Consider the following 20,500-nt stretch of genomic DNA (forward strand, 5'->3'; position numbering starts at 1 on the left):
TTTCCAATATTGCCAGATTTTGGCCAAAATCTGGCCGGATCTCGTCAAATCTGGTCGGATCTAACAAGATTTGGCCGATATTCCTTCAAATCTATGGAAATCTAGCCGAGATTTAAGAATATCGACAAAGTTAGAGTCAGGCTTACTGAAGTTTTAGTTGAATTTGAGTAGATATAAGCAAGATCCAACCAAATATTGCCGGATTTAAGCATATTTGAGTGAGGAAAAGAGTAGATTTTGGCTGGATTTGAGCGAATTTGAGTAAAGGAAGGCCAAACGTGGCCAGATCGGAGCTGAGGAGTGCTAGATCGTAGCCAGATCTAGGTAATTTTCGGCCTTCTTTGAGTTTTTGTCGGGTAGGTTGGGTGGCTCGGGTTTTTGAGGATGAAACCCGCCACTCGACTCACCAAAGTTGGTTTCTAAGGGTTGAAACCTGTCACCAACTATCAGAGGTGTTAGATCTGGCTGTGACGGGTCGGTTCTGGTCGGGTTGGTCGGTTTTGTTGGGTCTCCGGTTTGCATGGACACCCTTACATGAGGTTGAGGTTAAGGTTGGGTTAGTTTGAATTTTTAATTTTTTTTTATGGGAGTTTGAATTTCTAATTGTTCTGCTTTTAATCAATTAGTTTGTCCTTTTATTAGTAATTTTTTTTTTGTAAGTGTGGCCTTGTGGGGCTATTTCATGAGGAATTAAATAAGGGTTTTATATCTTTGTAGTTGGTGGAATCACTTCATTTTATGTATTAATATTTTTTATTCTCTCTCGTTGGTCACGTATTGTCTAACTGTATTTGGTTTAAATTGCAAATTGCAATGCTTTTATTATCAATGAAACTTATCGGTTTGAAAAAAAAAGAAAAAGAAAAAAAGGCCAAATTGTTTGATCAATTAATGATAAAGAGGAATAAAAACCCTCGATCATGTTTTGGGTATTCCATTTTATGTTCCACCAATTACATACTATAACATGGTTTTTTTTCCCCTCTCATTTTCAAGTAACCAAAGTATATTGTTTTAAAAATAAAAAATCAAACACATTACATATTATAATTGATGAAGTATAAACTATAAAGTGAAACACTAGAGTAGGACATGAGACTTTTGTTTAAGAATAAGAAGATTCAAAACAATTAAAATAAATTGGTCCCTTATGGAAACATGACTCTATGGTTTATTAATATAGAAATAATAGATCAAGGAAAATTGAAATGTAAATTGTAAAGCATCTCTTAAACATGGCAAATCAAACAAATGTGTTAAATTTTTCTCCAAAAAAAAAAAAAAAACCAAATGTGTTAAGCTTCATCTCTTATTAATGATTTAATTGTCACTTGAACAAGTTTAATATGTGAAAATTTATATTTTTGTTGATGTCTTTTACTGTCTTCACCTGAGAATAAATGTAATTATTATCATGTAATAATTTGTTTAATAGTTTTAATTTTTGTAATAAGATAAGAATGATATTTTAGAAAGACTCAATTATTTTGTTTTCTAAAGAAATAAAATTTTTTTTTTTTAAAAAGTCAAAATTTTGGCCCATAAATTATATAATTTTTTAATTCTTTTATCAAATTATCGTTATTTCATTTTAGTCCTTACATATTTTTTTTTAATTTTTTTTTTGAGAATCTTACTCCTTAAATCTTTATAAACATTTATTGGTACCTTGCCTTCCCTTGCCATTATTATGCAATTAAAAAAAAAATCTAATGTAAAGATTAATGTACACATCTTTTTTTTTTTTTTTTTAAGTTCATGAATCACATCCTTCTAGCATTGACCAGACATATTAGATATCTGGTGTCATAAATACAAACTGTAGGGTCACGTTTTTCAGGCCAAGCCCATGATGCATGTGACCTTAGACTAGTGAGCCCGATACAATGAATTTGTAGAGAGTGGGCCAAAGAGCTGGGCTTTAGTGTATGGACAATGATCATCACGGTGTTCCTCATGGGCAGTGTTTACCAAACAAATTTGGTCCTCGGCATGATCTGAGGAGCTTTTCTTGGCCTCCCTAGTACGTTGGGAGGGGGAGGATCCCTTTTCTATTTCTCTTTATCCCCTTTTATAGTCGTTTCCTTTCTCCTGAATGGGGTCCCTAGGGTATGTACTTGTTCCATCAGCCTCTCCCTTCAGTTGTTGGGAGTGGTTGTAAGGTCAGAGAAGTATGGCTCTGTCAGGCACAAGGCACTGAATGCAATAGTGGCAGCCTTTCCCTTAGACGTTTTCGTTTTCTCTGTTATCTTTTTCTGCTTTAGTGCTTTTCCTGCCTTGTGAAACGATCTGAAGTGTCGTTACTGGTGTTCTGTTGCCTCTTTTACCCTAGGTTATATCTCAGCCAAGGAGGATTCTCCCATGGCCGAGGAGGGGTCTTCCTTGGGCCGGGCCCCTAGCCCAATGTAGACATCTACGTGGGCCTATTAGTCTTTTACCCACCCCCCCCCCCCCCCCACAAACCATATGGAAACAATGATATTTTAATTATTGAAATGTTCTGTTTAAAAAAAATGAAAATGTTGCGAGCGACAAATAGAAATATTTCTCCGTTTAATTTAGATAAATACAACTATCATTGTTTAATTTAAATAAATATAAAAATCATTGTATCTACACCACTTATCCCCCACCCCCCCCCCCCCCTCCCCCCCTCCCCCCCCCCCAAAAAAAAAAAAAAATCATTCTGCAACTTAACTGACGTACTGGTACACTTATTGAGAATTAGAATACTTTCTTGCATTATGTTTCTCACCTCTATTCTGTGGTTGTGTAGGTCTCCTAGCTAGGATCGGTGGGCAACAAGTCAAAGCATTCACCCTCTTTCTCACTGATGTGATAGAATTGGAAGAAGGGGAGCCTAAAAACTTGGTCACTATGCTAGAAGCAGGAGTTTGAACTGTGAAGTTAAAAATGGATCAGGCTGTAGTGAAACTCTTGACTGACAATATCATTTCAATTCTTTCAACTGAAGCATCGTTGTTATGGGGGACTCGTGATGCAATTGAAGATATCAAAGATGAGTTGTTAAGCATGCAATCGTTCTTACTAGATGCTGATAGGAAGGGAGTAGGGAGTGAAGGAGAGAAAACTTGGGTGGCAAATGTGAGAGACATGGCGTATGATGTTGAAGACATTATTGATAAGTTCATGTATCACATGAATCTCCAACGAATTGGGGGTCGATCTTCTTGGATCCTTAACCACACCATTTACTTTCCAAAAAATCTCTGGGTGAGGCGTCAAACAGCCACCAAGATACAAAAAATTAATGGGAAAATCAAGGGCGTACCAGAGAGGAAGCAAAGATATCGTACAGAGGGAACTAGTTCTAAAGATAATCAGAAACGAGTGGTGCAGCATGCTGAATTATCTCTTCTTTTTAAGGAAGACGAACTTGTAGGGATTGAAGAGAAAAGGCAATTGTTAATGGGTTGGTTGATGGATGGAGAACAACACCAAACTGTCATTTCGATAGTTGGGATGGGAGGTTCAGGCAAGACCACACTAGCTGCCAACACCTACAACAATGATGATGTAAAGAAACATTTCAACTACTGTTGTGCATGGATCACAATTTCCCAAGCATATGACATAGAAGATTTATTGAGGAGCATGATTAATCGATTTTACAGGTCAATGAAGGAAGTGGATCCTACAAACTTGAGTTCCGTGAATCACATAGAGCTAGTGAAAATGCTGGTGGGCTTTTTAAAGGATAAAATGTATCTACTTGTCTTGGATGACGTGTGGGACACAAATCTCTTGGATGAAATAAATGTATTACTTCAACATAGTAGTCTTGGGAGCAGAATCATCATTACAACTCAAAAAGAAGATGTAGCTTGCTATCATTTAGGAGGTAAACATTATATTCATCATATTCAATTGCTGCAAAATGAAGAAGCCTGGGAACTCTTTTGCAAGAAAGCATTTGCAAGTAGTCCTAATGGAAGTTGTCCACCGGAGCTTAAATCTTTTGCTCAGGAACTTGTGGGAAAATGTAAAGGCCTACCTCTTGCAATTGCAGCTTTGGGCCGTCTTATGTATTCCAAGAATATGTCTCAGTGGAACGAAATTCACAACAACTTGAACTGGAGTCTAAGTAAAAATCCTAAGCTAAAAGCAGTGGAGAGCATTTTGATGTTTAGTTTCAACGATTTACCATATCAGTTGAAGCATTGTTTCTTATATTGCTCTCTTTTCCCAGAAGATCATGAGATTCGAAGAAAAAGGCTCATTAAGCTATGGATGGCAGAAGGATTTGTAGAACAAGATAAAAGCTACTTGCCAGAGGAAGTAGCAGAGAGCTATCTATTAGAACTCATTTTACGAAGCATGCTTCAAGTTGTAGAGAGGAATGAATTTGGAAGGCCAAGGAGATTCAAAATGCATGATCTTCTGCGGGATTTTGCTTTATCAATATCAGAGAGAGAGAAGTTTGGTGTTGTACATGATGGAAGAGAAGAAATGGAAGAATGCAAAGCACGCCGCATTTCAATTCACAAAACCAATAAAGAACTCAAATCATGTACAATTATGTCAAAGCTTCGTTGTTTTCTTGTTTTTGACAAGACACTGAAATCATTGCCTTCAGGAAGTAAATTGTTAAGGGTTCTAGATTTGGAGGATGCCCCCATTGATGAATTGCCTGATGAAGTATTCAAATTATTCAACTTAAGATATTTGAATTTAAGGAGAACTTTACTTAAGAAGCTCCCAAATTCCATAGGGAGGCTCCTTAATCTTCAAACCTTAGATATCTTTGGCACACAAATAGAGACCCTTCCTCATGGAATAGGAAAGTTGCAAAACTTGCGATACCTATTTATGTTTCGATTCACTGGAAATTGGAATGACTTCAATTATTATATAGCAACGCAGACACCATCAAATATTGTACGTTTAAAGAATTTGCAAGCTGTGTGTTCTATTGAAGCAAACGATGACTTGGTATTACAAATTCGGAGCATGACTCAACTAACCACAATTGGTATTTCAAATGTGAAAGCAGCAGATGAGACGGACTTATGCATCTCAATTCAAAACATGAGACTTCTTAGGATCTTGTCTATCAAGGTAACTGATGAGGAGGAAACTCTCCGAATGGATGCACTCTCGTCTCCTCCTCCCAACCTTCAAAAGCTTCTTTTGACTGGAAAACTGGAGAAGGTGCCACAGTGGTTTCGTTCACTTCAAAGCCTCACATATTTGTATTTGCATTGGTCGAGACTGGAAGAAGATCTACTCCCTCACATCGCTGCTTTGCCCCATCTGGGACGTCTTAAACTTACTAATGCCTATGTTGGAAAACAGCTACGTTTCGTTACAGGCTTTCTTAAGCTTACAGTGTTGTGGATTTGTAATTTCCCTCAATTGGACGAGATAATAATAGAAAAGGAGGTGATGCCAAATCTGAAATCCCTATGGATTGACAGCTGCATGGAGTTAAAGACTGTGCCCATGGGCATTGAATACCTTCAAAATCTCCAACAACTGGATTTGACATCTGCCTCAGGGGAACTTAAAAATCGCATTCGCAACGAGGATATTCTAAAGGTGCAGCACATCCCAAAGAGGTACATCTGGAAGTAATTCAGAATGTTTCACAAAGGTAGCTTCTCAGTTCTATCTATTTTTTCTTCCACTTTTAACCTTTAAATGAATGGTTGCATTCATTTTATCATTTAAGCTATTTCTTTGAACGAATGGTTTCTGACATTATAAATAAGTAATCTATTCTAAGCTTGCATATAATTTTCGATTCTATGCATAGAGGTTTCTTAGATTTGGTTTGGTTGTGATGTCTTATTTGTGGTTTGGACCACGTATTGTTTGTTTTAGTAAGCCACATGTTAGCTTATGATTTGTTTATATATCAAAATTTGTGTTTCAAACTTCCAAGTGCATACTTTGCTTCTTATATAATTTGAGAACTAGTCATCATGAAATACATTGACCAATAATAGCTTCTTCTTTTTATCATTTTACTTTTATTCTTTTTCCCTTGATAATAGGATGTTTTAGCTCTTAAGTGTTCACATTGTTATCCAGTGTTGCAGTGCATCCAAAGATCTACATCTGGTAGTAATTTGAGAATGTTTCATGAAGGTAGCTTCTCAATTCTCTCTGTTTTTCTTCTTCTTTTTATCTTTTTTCATGAATGGTTATTGCATTTAGTTTTATCTTTCATCTAACCCACCCCACCCCCCCCCCCCCCAAAAAAAAAAAAAAAAAAGCTTTGCTTCATCTAAGTTATTTCACTAACAAATTTATCTATGCTCGACTTATATTATTTATCCACTTTGTAATAGCTTAAGTTTTTGAAACTAACGGTTTCTGACATGATAAATACGTAACCATGTTCATGCCCAACAATGCTTGCTATTGCTTGATTGCTTGGAGTTTGATTTAGTTACCATCTTGACATAAACTGATAAACACGTCAAATTCTTTGAAATAGAATAAATTAGCTTCTGGAACCTGTGTCAAAAATACTATTTTTAATATGTATTTTGGTGTGTATGCATGTGTGAATGTGTGTTTGTAGGCGTGTTCTGTATGTGAGTAATGCCCACCATATGTTCCCAGAAAGCCCTCTATGAATGATGTGTGATTGGAAGATACAAGATTGTGACTTATGTAACACTGACTTTTTTTGGGTTTTTTCATTATGTGTCCTCCATGCATGTCAATAATCATAATTTTGCTTGTGATTTTCCATTGTATGTACTGAGGTTTTTTAGATTTGGTTTGGCTATGATGTCTTATTATTTGTGGTGTTGGAACATGAATTTGTCAGTTTTAATAAGCCATATCTTTTTTTTTTACTCTTGGTAGAATGATGCTGAAGATTATGAGTTTGCCTTATTTGCTTCAAAAGGATTCTATTTTGTTTGGAGCTCTAATTCTAAGTATTGTTTGTGTATTCTTGTTGTTGTTCAGTAAATTAATTCTCAAGACTTTGTTTCCTATTTTTCTGTAATAAATGTAAAAGTTTGAACTTCAAGATGCCTTTGTGGCAGTTTGTTGGAAAATTGTCACTAGTTCAACCGTGGATTGTAATTTGTAGGTAATTTAGCTTGTGTAAACCATTAACATCCTTGTGAATGTTTTTCTATTGTTTTTGAGTTTTATAGTTCTTTTGTTTATTCTTCTTTAACAACTTGATGAACCTGATCCAAACCAACATCAGGGTTTGTTTTTTGTGGGTTGAAGGGTTTGGTTGGGTCCTTATATTTTTGAAATTTGAATTGGATGGGGTTGAAAAGTTGACAAAATTTTCAATCCAAATAACCCGATCCAACCCCGCTATTAATTAATACTTTAAAAAAATATAAATGTATAAACTCTTTAATTTAATTTATTTTAGATTTTATATACCTATCAAAAAAATTTAATTTATTTTAGACTTTATAACTTACTTTAAATTTGTTAGTTCAGACTATCTTAGTATTTTGAGATTTATTTTAGATGAAATTTTAATTATTTATTAAAAAAAATGGGTTTAAATTGTTGAATAAAAACCAAATTTTTTTATTAGGCCTGACAAAATAGTTCCAACAACCCAACCCAACCCTACATGTTCCCTATGAATCAGGTTGAGTTGAACATTTCTCAACATGTGAAATTGTTGGCTTTTAAAAAAACACAATGCAAAATCCAACCTATTCCAATGCATTCGCACCTCTATTTTCTTTTTTCATAAACAATTTTGCTCTTGCAACTCTATACATCTTATGATTGATGATAATAATAAAATAAAGTTTTCATTTTATCTAAAAATTATTTAACACCCTACCACCCCTCTTCATAGCAAAATTGTTAAAATGAATTAAATAATATTTTTGGAGAACCCACAAATTTTTTCATGGATACAATAGTGAGCACACAATTTGAATAATATTCATGCACCCATACATATACATATTAACTCTTACCAATGCCAATACGAATATTACGAAGGGCGAGGAATACTCCAAGAGGCGATCCAACTGCAAAGAATGTGTCAACCTGATGTAAAAGATTTTAGTCATATGAGAAAATATACCCATTCCAAAATATGAGCAGATCTGATTTGCAACTAAACATAGAACCAATTTCATTCTTCTTCAGAGATGCAAGCATTTACTTTTGAAAATCCACAAGCACTAGATAAAGTAAAGAACAAGGTACTCCATTATGCAGAAAGGAAAAAAGAAATTGCACAATAAAGGATCCAGAAATGTCCCTTCTTTACCTTAAATTCAAGCTTCGTGTACTTAATATATGGGGTGTAATTCATTGGTGCATCATCTTGCCCAGATGGCAGCTTCTCATCTATGTGTTTCTCTTGAATAGTTGTAAGATCCTCCTTAGTTCCTGTATATTTTACACATCAAAACTCAGACATATAAACACAAAAAAGGGGGAAATTTTTATGTGAAGATTGGAGGTCACCTTGATGCAACCTTGTATCTCCACCACCACATTGCTTTTCCAATTCCACTATTTTGGTCTTTAACGAATCAATCTGAAGCAGCAAATATTACATGTTATACAAAAGGTTCCATAGAAACCCATGAAGAAAAATGATCATTTTTTATAGTCACACCTCTTTCTTCAGCAATTTGATTGCTTTTTTTTTTTATTGCCTTCATCTTCACACATGTCCTCAGTCATTTTCTCCAAACCCTCAATCTGGATGCCAGAATCCATGTTCGTAGTTTCACTCAAGGTATCCCTCTTCTGAAAAAGCAGGGGCCGGAGCTGTGTTGAAGGGTGGGGGGCCATGGCCCCCCCAAAATTTTGAATATATATATATATATATATATATAAATATATAATCATTTTAATGTTTTCAAAATTTAGTCTATAAAAATAAGAGTTCCCCCCAAATATTTGAATTAGTCCAATGATACTCTTAAAAAAAATAATTGGTCTAATATATATATATATATATATATATAATGATAGGTAAAGCATAAAGAAAATCCAATTAAATTTCTAATTTTACGCCATATGTCTCATCTAATCTAAATGTTAGAATTTTGTGCCAAATGAGTTAATTTAGGTAAAAATTGAATTTCAATTACAGTTTAATTTTGCACCACGTGTCCTATCTAATCTAAATTTTTAAATTTTTGTGCCAAATTAGTTAATTTAATGTAAAAAACGAGGAGTCCAATTTAATAAACCATAAAAAACATAATCATATAACTAAAAAAATTCAAATTTATAAGTCATATATATATATATATATATTAATAGCTAAAGTAGAGAGAAAATTTAATTAAATTCTAAATTGGAGTCTAATTTTGTGTCACGTGTCATTTAATTTTTAAATTTTTGTGTCAAGTAAATTATTAGGTGCAAAAAACAAAAGGTCTAAATTCAATTAGATTTTAGATTGAATTTTAATTGGAGTTCAATTTTGCGTCATGTGTCCCATCTAATTTGTTAATTTTTGTGGCAAGTGAATTATTGGGGGTAACAACCGAAGAGTCTAGATCCAATTAGATTTCAAATTATATATATATATATATATGTAATTACGATTGTTTTTAAATGTACTCGTGTATTTGCACGGGGTTACACACTAGTAGTAATAAAGATATAACTTTATTTTTCGCAATTTTATTTTTTATTGTAAAATGTGCTCTTATATCTGTTAAATATTTGATAAAGTTTGACATCAAACATGTTTGAATTTATCTTTTTTAACCCGTTATGTGACGATTAACAAGTCATTGACTCATTAAAAAAAAGTTGTCATTAAAACTATACATGAAATGTGTCTTTAGTTGCCACATAATAGGTTAGAGCAAGGTAGCTTCAAATATGTTTGGAGACTAATTTAGTCCTCCAAGTATTGGATCATTCGTATTTTTGAAAATTTCATTAGTTCAATTGAAAGATTTTTTACTTACTTTAGTATAAAATTTGATAATTTGTATTTAAAATGAAATTTTCTAAGAATTTCACTATGAAAATGGAAAAAATGAATTTCATTTTATGAAAGATCACCATCAAACATAATTTTGATTGAAAATACTAAACTCTATTTTTTTTTTTTTTTGCTTGGTGTGTGTATATATATAACTTATCAAGTAAAAAAGTGTGTGTATATATATATATATATATATGTGTGTGTGTGTGTGTGTGTGTATAATTAAAAAAAAAAACCGTGTGTGTATATATATATGTATGTATATATGTGGGGTTGTCTTGATAAATATATTAGTGCCGCAACTTGGCCCCCTTCAAACAAAAATTCCTGACCCCGCCCCTGAAAAAGTATGTCACTAGAATCACAAAGTAATTCATCAACATCTTTCTCACCACCTGGTTGCTTGGAGTCCATAGCCTTTGCAGTAAGTTCATCTAAATCTGAAGTGATAGGACCCACAATTATTGAGGAATCTGCAGCATCTCCTTCCTCGTTTTCAGCATCTAAATCTGTTTGTGAAGTAATCTTGTCCTCAAAGTGATCCACCCTGTCCTCAGTTTCATTAACAACCGAGAAATCTTTATCCTCCAGCTTTGTCATAGAGTCACACAGAGAAGACTGGTTGTTCACATCAGGAGATGATTCTTCATTTCAAGCATGTTCTTTGTATATCCAATCCATTGGAAATTGGGAGGATAAATTCTCCTGATGACAGAGAATATCATAGGAAAGGACACTTCCCAACGAATGCCCATATATTGAAACCTATATAAATGTTAGCATGATTCATATCATTCTATGCACATAACTTATATTTCATTTTAAAAAATTAGAAAAACCAGGGATGCATTCCGCTGCAAACCTTTCCATCATAGCCTGGATTCCTCTTCAGAAACTTCAAGTATAACCGATTTAATTGGATGGATACCTGGAGGAGGAAGTATTTTTATCAATTCAAGCACTAATCATGCTGTTACCTCCAATGTCCTTAATAGCTTGAGTTGGTCAAATTTAATTTTTCAAAGCAACAGCTAAAGTTGCTGAGGAAGAAAATAAATAGTTATAAAATATTTAATACAAATATATCTATTAATTTCATTTCAAAAAAGACTACAAATCAATGTAATCTTATATGCTCAAGATATCTCCAACAAAAGGTAATGCATGAAGAATTCCTTAATCAATAACTATGATCAGCAAATCCCTTGCAACTGTTGCATATGTATACATATGTAGGCATAAGAATCCTCTAATGATCCTCTCATTGATCATAACCAAATTCCTATGAGAACAAACCCAGAGCACATCTTCAGTGTACACCTTTTACCCAAAAAAATCCTACATGGCTGAAAAAAAAAAAAAAAAAAAAAAAAAAAAAAACAAACAAACAAACAAACTTTTTATTAGTCTTCTAAGCGCCTGATGAACACAGTTTTTTTCTTTTTTCATATGATATCTGAAATTTAAGACTTAAAAAATCTCTTGTGCCTCTAGAGCCTAGAGACCCAAACTCTTATACCTCTCCCTACCTTTTGCTATAATCTGTTTCTTTATTGTAAATCTGCCTCGTCATGACTGGTATTGCATCAGCTTTATGCTGCACCAGCCAGTTCTTTCTTTCTTTCTAATCTTATTTACCTACAGTCATATGGTGCAATTGATACCCATTTGACACTTGGATGTTAGAATATCATGAATACTCTTAAATTGATTTTAATCTGATCACTGTCCCACTTGGATGTTAGAATATCATGAATATCACTCTTAAATTGATTTGACACTTGGATGTTAGAATATCATGCATATCAGAGCATCCACACTAGATGTGCCAAATGTGCCAAATATTTGGCATCTGGCATATTTAGCACATCAAACACCAAAAAACCCCATTTATCAGATGTACCAAATCTCATAAATTATGCAACATGCTACAGTATCCTCACAAATTTGCCACGGTACGGACGAAATGTGGCATATGATTTTTTATTTTTTTATTCGACTTTTCTCTCTCCTCTAACTTCTTTAATTGATTTTTTCTCTCTCCTCACAATCTGTCTCTCACTCCCAACTGATGTTCTTTCCTCAAATCGAACCCAAAAACCTTCTTTCTTCTCTCTTTGCACCTCAAATCAAACTCCAATTCCCAGTTCAAAACGAAACCCAGAAATGGAATCATCATAAACCCAGAAAGAACAAAGGAATCGGCGATGGAGGCGAGGTAGAGCTTGGTGCCAGGGACGGCGAAGCCATGAAGATTGGCTTGCAAGCAGTAAGCGAGGTTCGTGAGGACGAGGTCCGCCGCCAGAGTATTCGTCACGATCATGGGATCGGAATCGACGTGGGCATCGACGTTGAGGTGAGATCGGAATCGATGTTGAGGTGAGATCGGAGTGTTTGTCACTATCGTGGGCATTAACGTTGAGGTGAGATCAAAATCGTGGGTTGCCGATGCTAGTGGGTTTTGGTTGCCAGTGCAAGTGGATTCATGGCTTTGGGTTGGCGGTGCTAGTAGTTTCGTGGGTTTGGGTTGCCGGTGCTAGTGGGTTTTGGTTGTGTTTTCTGGGTTTGAGTTGCTGTGTTTTCTGGGTTTGGTTAAGTGTGTTTTAATGGGTTTTGTGGTGGGTTGTTGATGACGGTGGTTGTGGTGGTGGTTTTGTTTTCAGTTTTTTTGTTTTGTAATGGATTGTGGCTGCCACGGTGGTGGTGGCGGCGGCGGCAGTGACAGCTGCAGCAATGTTGTGGTTGTTATTGATTGTGTTAGATATATTATTTTATTGTGTTGTTTATATTATTTTAATGTATAGTAAATATTATTTTAATGTATATAATTGAATGATAAAACATCTGATAAATGGGATGTTGTAAAATGATGTGGTAAAATAATAAAGTAGGTCTTTGGTGTGGCAAAATGGCATAAATTATACCACAGTTGTTGTAGATGCTCTCATGAATACCCATTCCCAAACAGTTTTTTTGTGACTACAGCTTTGGTGGTGTTGTTATTTTAAGAAAGCCCTAACATTTGTTTATCATGGTATTGTAGAACTTGCTGTATGATAATGTAGACCAACCTTCCTTAGAGCATCCACATCAGTCCGTTTAAATTTTCTGTCTATTTTACACGAAAAAACCTACTTTTTCTATTTTACACATCCACTTTTACAAAACACCCACATTAGTTTATCTATTCTACATATTTATTCAATAAAATATTCATTCTTTTACTATTTTTTATTATTTTCTTCACATCCCTCTCACTCACTGCCTATCTCTCTCTCACAGACCAACCGCCATCACCAAGCAACCAACCTCCACCATCATCAACCCATCCAGCCAAACATCATCAACTCACCCGGCCATATCGACCCACATACCCGAAACCCCATTCAACCCAAAAGAAAGCCAAATCAACCTAAATACCCGAAATCCCATTCAACCCAAACGAAAGCCAAATCAACCCCATTCAACTCGAAACTCACTGATCAAACAACCAGAAATAAAGGAAAGCAATCAGATCGGTGGAGCAATCAGCAATCGGTGGTGGTGGCAATCAGTTGGTTCGCTGTTTTGATCTGATGGAGAAAACGAAAGAGGGTGAGAGACAAATAGATCGAAGTTGGTCGACTCGATTGGAGGGTATGATGAAGCATCTTCGCTCATGGCGGCAAGTGTGATGGACTTGACCGGCGGCAGTGGAGGGTTTGATGATCGGTGGCATTGGAGGCATGGTTTGACCGGGGGCATTGGAGGCATGGTTTGACCGACGACAGTGGTGAAAGTGAAAGCAAATGAGGAAAATGGGGAGTAAGGTGAGGTGAGAGCAAAGACAAGGAGAGAGTCAGGTGAGAGTGAGAGTGAGAGTGAGAGCAGAGACGAGAGAGAGAGAAAACTATTAAAAAATTAAATACACATGCTACAGTGTCCGTGTAAATTTACACGGGTACTGTAGCTCGTTGAAAAATTTAAAAGACTTTACACATTTTTAAAGGGACTGATGTGGGTGTTTTTTGGTTCAAAATGTGTAAAAGTTGTACTTTTTTCTATTTTAGAAGACTATAAACGGACTGATGTGGATGCTCTTAATAGTCTAATAATAAAGGAATATAAGGTTTCAATTTTTTCATTTTTTTTTATAGGTAATGTTTCATTATTTTCATGGAATGAAATTTCCTCCTCTCCCCCTACTTAAATAAGAATAATTGCCCAAACATTAGGGTTTTTTTTTTTTTTTTTTTTTAAGGAAACCCCAACAGTTGTTTATCATGGTATTTTAGTTTTTTTTTTTTTTTTTGAGAGAGTTTCAACCTATGGCGTTTGCTCTTGATGATAGCTCTTTATCATCAGACCAAAACACCAATCAGTTTTTGGTGTAGGCAGGGATTCAATCCCAGATCTCTTATTCAACCATCAAAGTTCTTACCAGTTGAGCTAACTGGAACCCACTGTTATTTTAGTTCTTGATGTATGATCATGTACGCTAACCTTCCTTTTAATAAAAGAACTAGTCAATAACCCATGTAATGTAGAGAAAAATAAAACAAAATATAATTCTCTCTCTCTCTCTCTCTCTCTCTCTCTCTTTTCACTAACTATGAAATTTGATATTTATGGTAGCTATTAATAGGAATTTATTAGTATGGTGTTTCTATATAGAACTATATTATACTATTTAAAGAAAATATAATGTGGCAAGATTTTACGGAGGATGTAAATAAAGAAGGTTTGTAAAATTTAAATTCAATTTAAAATATATATTAGAATAATGACAGTGAAAAAAATGTAGACTTTCAAAAGTTTGAGTTTCATTATTTCCATATAATGAAATCCCCCCCCCCCCCCCAACAATTAAAATGAAGTAAGGAACTAAGTTAATGTACCTATGTATTAATATACTAATGAATTAACCTTCCTTGTACTGTTTTAGAATATTAATGTACTAATGAATTAAGCCTCCAACAACTTAACTCAATACATGAATTCCTATGATATAGACAGATTAATAGAAATAAAATATCCCTGATAAAATATGTATTATGAAGATGCTTAAGAATTGCCAACAGTAAACATGATATCTCCAACAGAATATTATAAAATGGACGGATAGTTAGAAGTGCGGAGTTGAAAAAATCCTTTTCCAATAAGTGATGATCTCACTAAAATTAAATAGATTCAACCTAATTATACATAAAGAACTAAAAAATAGAAACAGAAATGACTACAAGAGTACGCAGGAGCCAAACCGAGTCAATAATATCCTGTCAATAAACGGGGCTCATGTAATATAAGACATCATGAACAGTTGCACTAAACGTGACACGCAAACCTTGAACTCCATCTAAAGTAATTTTGTCAACTGCAGCTTCATCACTAAGGCCATGTTTGGATGCATATTTTTCATCACTCAATTTCTGTCACTCATCACTTTAAAATACTACACCCGTTTGGCACCATCACTCAATATTTTTCACACATTTATGGGCCCCATACCTATCACTCGGTGCAGCTTTTTTTTTTTTTTTTGTATCACCGAACCCAGTAAAAAAAAATTAAAAAAAAAACATCAAATCAGATCACCGAACCCAGTGAAAGAAGAAGAAGCCACCTAGTGTGAAAGGAAAAAGAAAAAAAAGAAGATGAAGAAACGCACGCACTGAACCCAGTGAAGAAAAAAAAAAGATGGTCAAAAGTTGCGGCTAAAGTCTGACAGTGGGTCCCTCCATGTTGTGTTATTTACGAAATATTTAAAGTCTGACAGTGGGTCCCTCCATCATTTTTGAGTTATAAGTTATGGAAACAGAGATATAAGTTATGGAAATTGATGAACCAAACACCCACTAAGCTTTAAACCCTTTCTCCACTAGAATACAAATACCATCAAGTTAGTTAGAGTACATACAAACACCAAATACTCCAATTAACAAGATATACACCCCAACCCAAGCACTCAAATCTTTCAAAAAAAGAGACAGAAGAACCATTATCCTTTTTGAAAACAATTTGAATTCCTTACAACTTGCACCACTTAATATAGGGTACTATTCTGTTAACAACTTTATTTAAAGAACTTTTCTTGCTTTAAAACATTGCAAATTCTTTCCTCCAAAGATTTGTTTAAAAGCAAACCCAAAAATACTTTCAGCTTCAATCTACTTCTTGTGCTGCTTCTATATTTTAGAAAATTGTTTAAACATGCTTACACCAATAGATTGCTAGGACCATTGTTATCAATGTTTGCTACAATCAATGAATCAATTTTTTTTCCTTACAGGAATAGCTTAAATATTTAGGGACCATGTTTTCTATTAATTGCATAGTCATCTCTATGAAAATAGACAACTAATGGTGAATCTGTTGACGGCATAAATCTCTACAATAAATTTAAAAAACAATGCCCAAGACAAATTGTAGAATACTACAGAGCAATAACAAGTGACCTATAATAGAATTTGCAGCTTAAGAAACCCTTATAATTTGATGATAAATGTGCTATAATGCTCTAAGTTGAACTAGAGTGCTTCCACTTTTTCAATGGCATAATAGTTTGAGAAGATTATAAGCACATTCACTCCCCATTCATCTTTTTTATTTTGAGAGTCCACTCCCCATTCATCTCAAATTACATGACTGATTCAATATAGTCTTAACATTATGATAATCTCACATTTACCCACCAAAGAAAGAAAGAAAGAGAGAGAGAGAAATTGAACAGCTTTGGCTCAAATTGCACATCCTCCTCCACAAGAATGGGTGGACTGGAGGGTGAGTTTGTGAATTCAAAATCCACAGGGTTTTAAATTACCAATAAAAAAATTTTGAAAAAAGAAAAAGAAAGGAGAAAGATAGTTATCACTATAACAAATAGCTTGTCTAGCCTCATCCATACATTCATATTTTCTATATCCTATTTTCATCAAATAAACATAGCTTGATCTTGTCAATATCACAAGAAACTAAGGGGCATTTGGTACATGTGTTTAAACTTTAAACACATGTTTTCAGTTTTTAAATAACACTAGTCGCTAACCCGTGCGATGCACTAGATATTTGAACGAAAGTTATACACATTCACTTTTATTGGTGAAACCAATCAAATTTGATAATTCTAATTCAAGACAATCATTGAAAATATGTATAAATAGATTAGTCAAATAAACAACATTAATCTAAAAGCCACAATGATATGGTTCAAGCATGTTCCAATAAAAAACCATTTCAAATAATTACAACATATCAATTTCTAGAATGAAACCTCGTCCCCAAGAAATAATGAGCTATCCACATCAAACATTGTAATACTTTCTCTTTTTAAAATTATCCAGATAAAAAGAAAAAAAAAAGAAGCAAACTCCATACTACCTAGAAATTATTACTAATTATCACAATAAAAAATGATATGACTGAAAATAATGGTGGATAAATACTAACAAAATTATATAAATCACAACAATGAGCTATTATACATTTATAGGATTTGAATACAACATGATTTAAAAAGAGGTTGAATTTAAGAGTAAAGTAATGATCCTAGACCAATTAAATATTTTATTAAGCCACTCTACCACTCTCTATGTCCTCAAATTACAAACAAAGTCCAATAAACACTCAATTCAAATTCACTAATTCCAAAGAATTTCCAAGTATTATTTTCTATACTACAAGCAACATGTAACGTCTTATCTACTTTTGACTTCCATCAAGTGTAACAATTTGTATTTTGATAATTACTGAACAAGTGCAACAGAATCAAATTTTACAAAAATATTTCTTCTTGATAAATCTTTTGATATTTATTCCTTTTAATACAATGCAAACTATTAGGCTCTCTTAATTGTTAGACAATATGCCTTGAATTTAACTTGTGTAAAGATTCTAGTTCCACACGACATGTGTTTATTTAACACAAAAATTATAGACAACTTTTAGCCTATGAACACGACATCACCTATTCTCATCCAAAATATATGTATGTCCATAGTCTTGGCATAAATTACAAACAACTTTTAACCTTTGAACACAACATCATCTAATGTTAGTTGGTACGAGAGAAGTCTTTTTCTTCAAGAATACAATCGACAAAAAAAAAAAAAAAAAAAAAAAAAAAAAAAAAAAAAAAAAATTCCCACACAAAGCATAAGTCTTGAAATAATCAATTATATGTTGAAGAAAATGCAATCACTCATTTTTCTTGTTTTATCGCAACTCTCACCTCCAAGAAATAGATGTTGGACCAAATGATCTAGATGAATGTCATATTTCCATTTTCCTTGTCTTTTTGTTTTTCTCTTGTCAACTATCATTTGGCCAACCCTCACAATTTGAGTTACTTCCCTAGTCACCTCTTTCCCTTTTTATCATAGTTTAAATTAAGATTATATTATATTTACAATGGGAAAAAAATTAAAGATTATATAATATTTACAAAGGGAAAAAAATCATATAATGAGCCAATGAGGTTTAGGCTTTAGCTCAAATGACACTTCCTCTTCTAGTAAAAGCAAGGTGATGCAAATGGAAATTAAATAAAGAACTTGAAAAATATTGATTCTTTTTATGAAGAGAAAAATTTTCATTTATGTTAAATAGAGTTCAATACAACAGTGGCAGTTGGAGTTGGAGAAGAATTTTCAATTATGTTGCTCTCTTTGCATCTCGGATAATTACTCCAAGACTTCCTTAAAGAACACTGCACATTAAAGTTTGCTTTTACAACATTGAATTTATAAGTTTTCCAACTCAAATTGAACTCAATTTTTAAATGTATGATACTATTGATATATAATAAATTAGACATTACATGATTTTTTTTTCTCTTGTGAAGTGTGAAATTGCCTAGAAAATATTTAAACCATTTAATCATCTGCTTCAATTAAATTTAGAGAGTTAGAAAAAAATTAAATAAATAAATAAAAGGAAACATTTTGAGAAGATTTTTTGCTTCAGCTTTTCTTTGAGTCAATAACCTATTGCCTTATATCACAAAACAACAAAGGCAAAATTTTAATAAATAAAGTAAGAATATATAGCTACAAACATTGAGAGAAAATATGAGTTTCAATTTTAATATATATTTTTCAAGAATGTAGTTTTACTGTTTTAGACAACGCTAATGAGCTAAATCATATAATAACAGGCATAATGCATAACCTTATCATTGTCAACATTATAATAAAATTAATAAATTTTTTAATTAAGATGGATAAGAGGAAGCTTGACTAAGTTCTGCCTAAAAGCTCTCTAGCTTCAAATTTTACATGCCAATTCAGGAAGAGAAATTAATGGGTTGATAGAAAAACAAAGAATCAAGTCAACCCATCAATTGACTTCAAAGGGGGGAAAAATAAAAGGCTGAAGAATTGGAGTTTAATAAAATATAATGCGAAAGGATGCTCGTAAAACTATTAAAGAATGATCATTTGAAACATAACTCCTACAAAATAATATTAAAATTTTACGTTTAGTAATATCGGAATTGATGCATTGTTGAAAAGAATAATATATATATATATATATATATATATAAGCATGGAGGTGAAAGCTTTGAACTACATATTATATTAAACCTTTCTTTTTTATTTATTGAAAATGATAGATTTTTATTATGTAAATAACAATGTACAATGGTTCAAACAAATGTGCTAAGAAAGGAGGGCAACCCATCCAAACACCCTCCACTTTGTCAACCATATTTGCGCTTAACCTGAAGATGTATACAAAAGCAAAAGTTCTAAACTGAGAATTGAACAACCAAACCAAGGTAAGTGAGATTCGGGAGATTGCTATCGAAAGCCTGAACTACTCTTTGATTATCACCTTTATAATAATGTTCCTTAGCCCAGTTCAGATTGCCAATTGAGCTACTTCCCTCATCACCCACCCAGTTGCCATCACTGCTTCTATTTTCCCTAGAAGAGCTTTGTTTATGGGAAATAAAACACACCAGAGTGATCCTTGGCCACGATTCCTATTATAGTCCATTTTTACCACATTAGTGACACATCAGAATGACATATTTGATGGTTCCAATATTCTAGTAGGTCCTTAGAGTACGTAGGGGTTATTTCATTGATGGTTGTAGGTCAACACTCTTCCCCTGCATATGCAAGGATGCAAAGTTTTTTTTTAAAAAAAAAATCAATCTAGAGGTAGATCTTCATATCTATATAGATATAACAACCATCATTAATTAACCAAATCAACTAACATGTGTAACCCAATTCACGAAGGCCCCTTGCTTATGAAAAAGGTGGGGTTGAATACCTAATCTTCTTGCAATAATTGTTTCTCTGGTGTATTAGTGATTCAATTGGAACAATTTTGACTTTCCATGCTTAATTTATTTCAATATGGGAACATTGTATTTTGGGAAAATGAAAAAGAAGGAAACAAAAAATAGAGGAAATCTTACTACACAAATGGTGGTAAGCTTTTCACACCATGCAAATCTCTTAGAGGCCTTTGGTCAAAGACAACAGATATAGCCATTTGATTTTCTACACAATCTTTTTGCACAAATGGGGTAAGTTTTTAACACCTACAATCCATGAACTATGGCATAACAATTAAATTGAAAAG

General features: G+C 33.5%; 1 protein-coding gene and 2 long non-coding RNA genes across 7 annotated transcripts in view; 1 reads left to right on the forward strand and 2 right to left on the reverse strand.

Annotated features, from left to right (window-relative positions):
* Positions 1-20,500, forward strand: part of LOC126700175 (disease resistance protein RPM1-like) — a 50,485-nt gene that overhangs the window by 2,614 nt on the left and 27,371 nt on the right. For 2 of the 5 annotated variants that reach the window (XM_050398208.1, XM_050398209.1), the window contains 3 exons: positions 2,777-5,614; positions 6,055-6,111; positions 6,841-7,091. In XM_050398208.1, coding sequence (XP_050254165.1) covers positions 2,914-5,595 — 2,682 coding nt within the window. In that variant the 5' untranslated portion in view covers positions 2,777-2,913 and the 3' untranslated portion in view covers positions 5,596-5,614; positions 6,055-6,111; positions 6,841-7,091. Of the gene's footprint in view, positions 1-2,776; positions 5,615-6,017; positions 6,112-6,840; positions 7,092-20,500 lie in introns of those variants that run through there. The other 3 variants (XM_050398211.1, XM_050398212.1, XM_050398210.1) reach the window with 3 other exon arrangements.
* Positions 7,934-8,730, reverse strand: LOC126700192 (uncharacterized). The gene is made up of 4 exons (XR_007647068.1): positions 8,594-8,730; positions 8,440-8,512; positions 8,240-8,361; positions 7,934-8,013 (listed from the first exon to the last, which is right to left on the reverse strand). It is a non-coding gene; the product is annotated as an uncharacterized LOC126700192 (long non-coding RNA).
* Positions 10,274-15,205, reverse strand: LOC126700191 (uncharacterized). The gene is made up of 3 exons (XR_007647067.1): positions 15,169-15,205; positions 10,791-10,856; positions 10,274-10,693 (listed from the first exon to the last, which is right to left on the reverse strand). It is a non-coding gene; the product is annotated as an uncharacterized LOC126700191 (long non-coding RNA).

Source organism: Quercus robur, chromosome 9, assembly GCF_932294415.1.
Source record: "Quercus robur chromosome 9, dhQueRobu3.1, whole genome shotgun sequence".
In the NCBI taxonomy this organism is placed as follows: Eukaryota; Viridiplantae; Streptophyta; class Magnoliopsida; order Fagales; family Fagaceae; genus Quercus; species Quercus robur.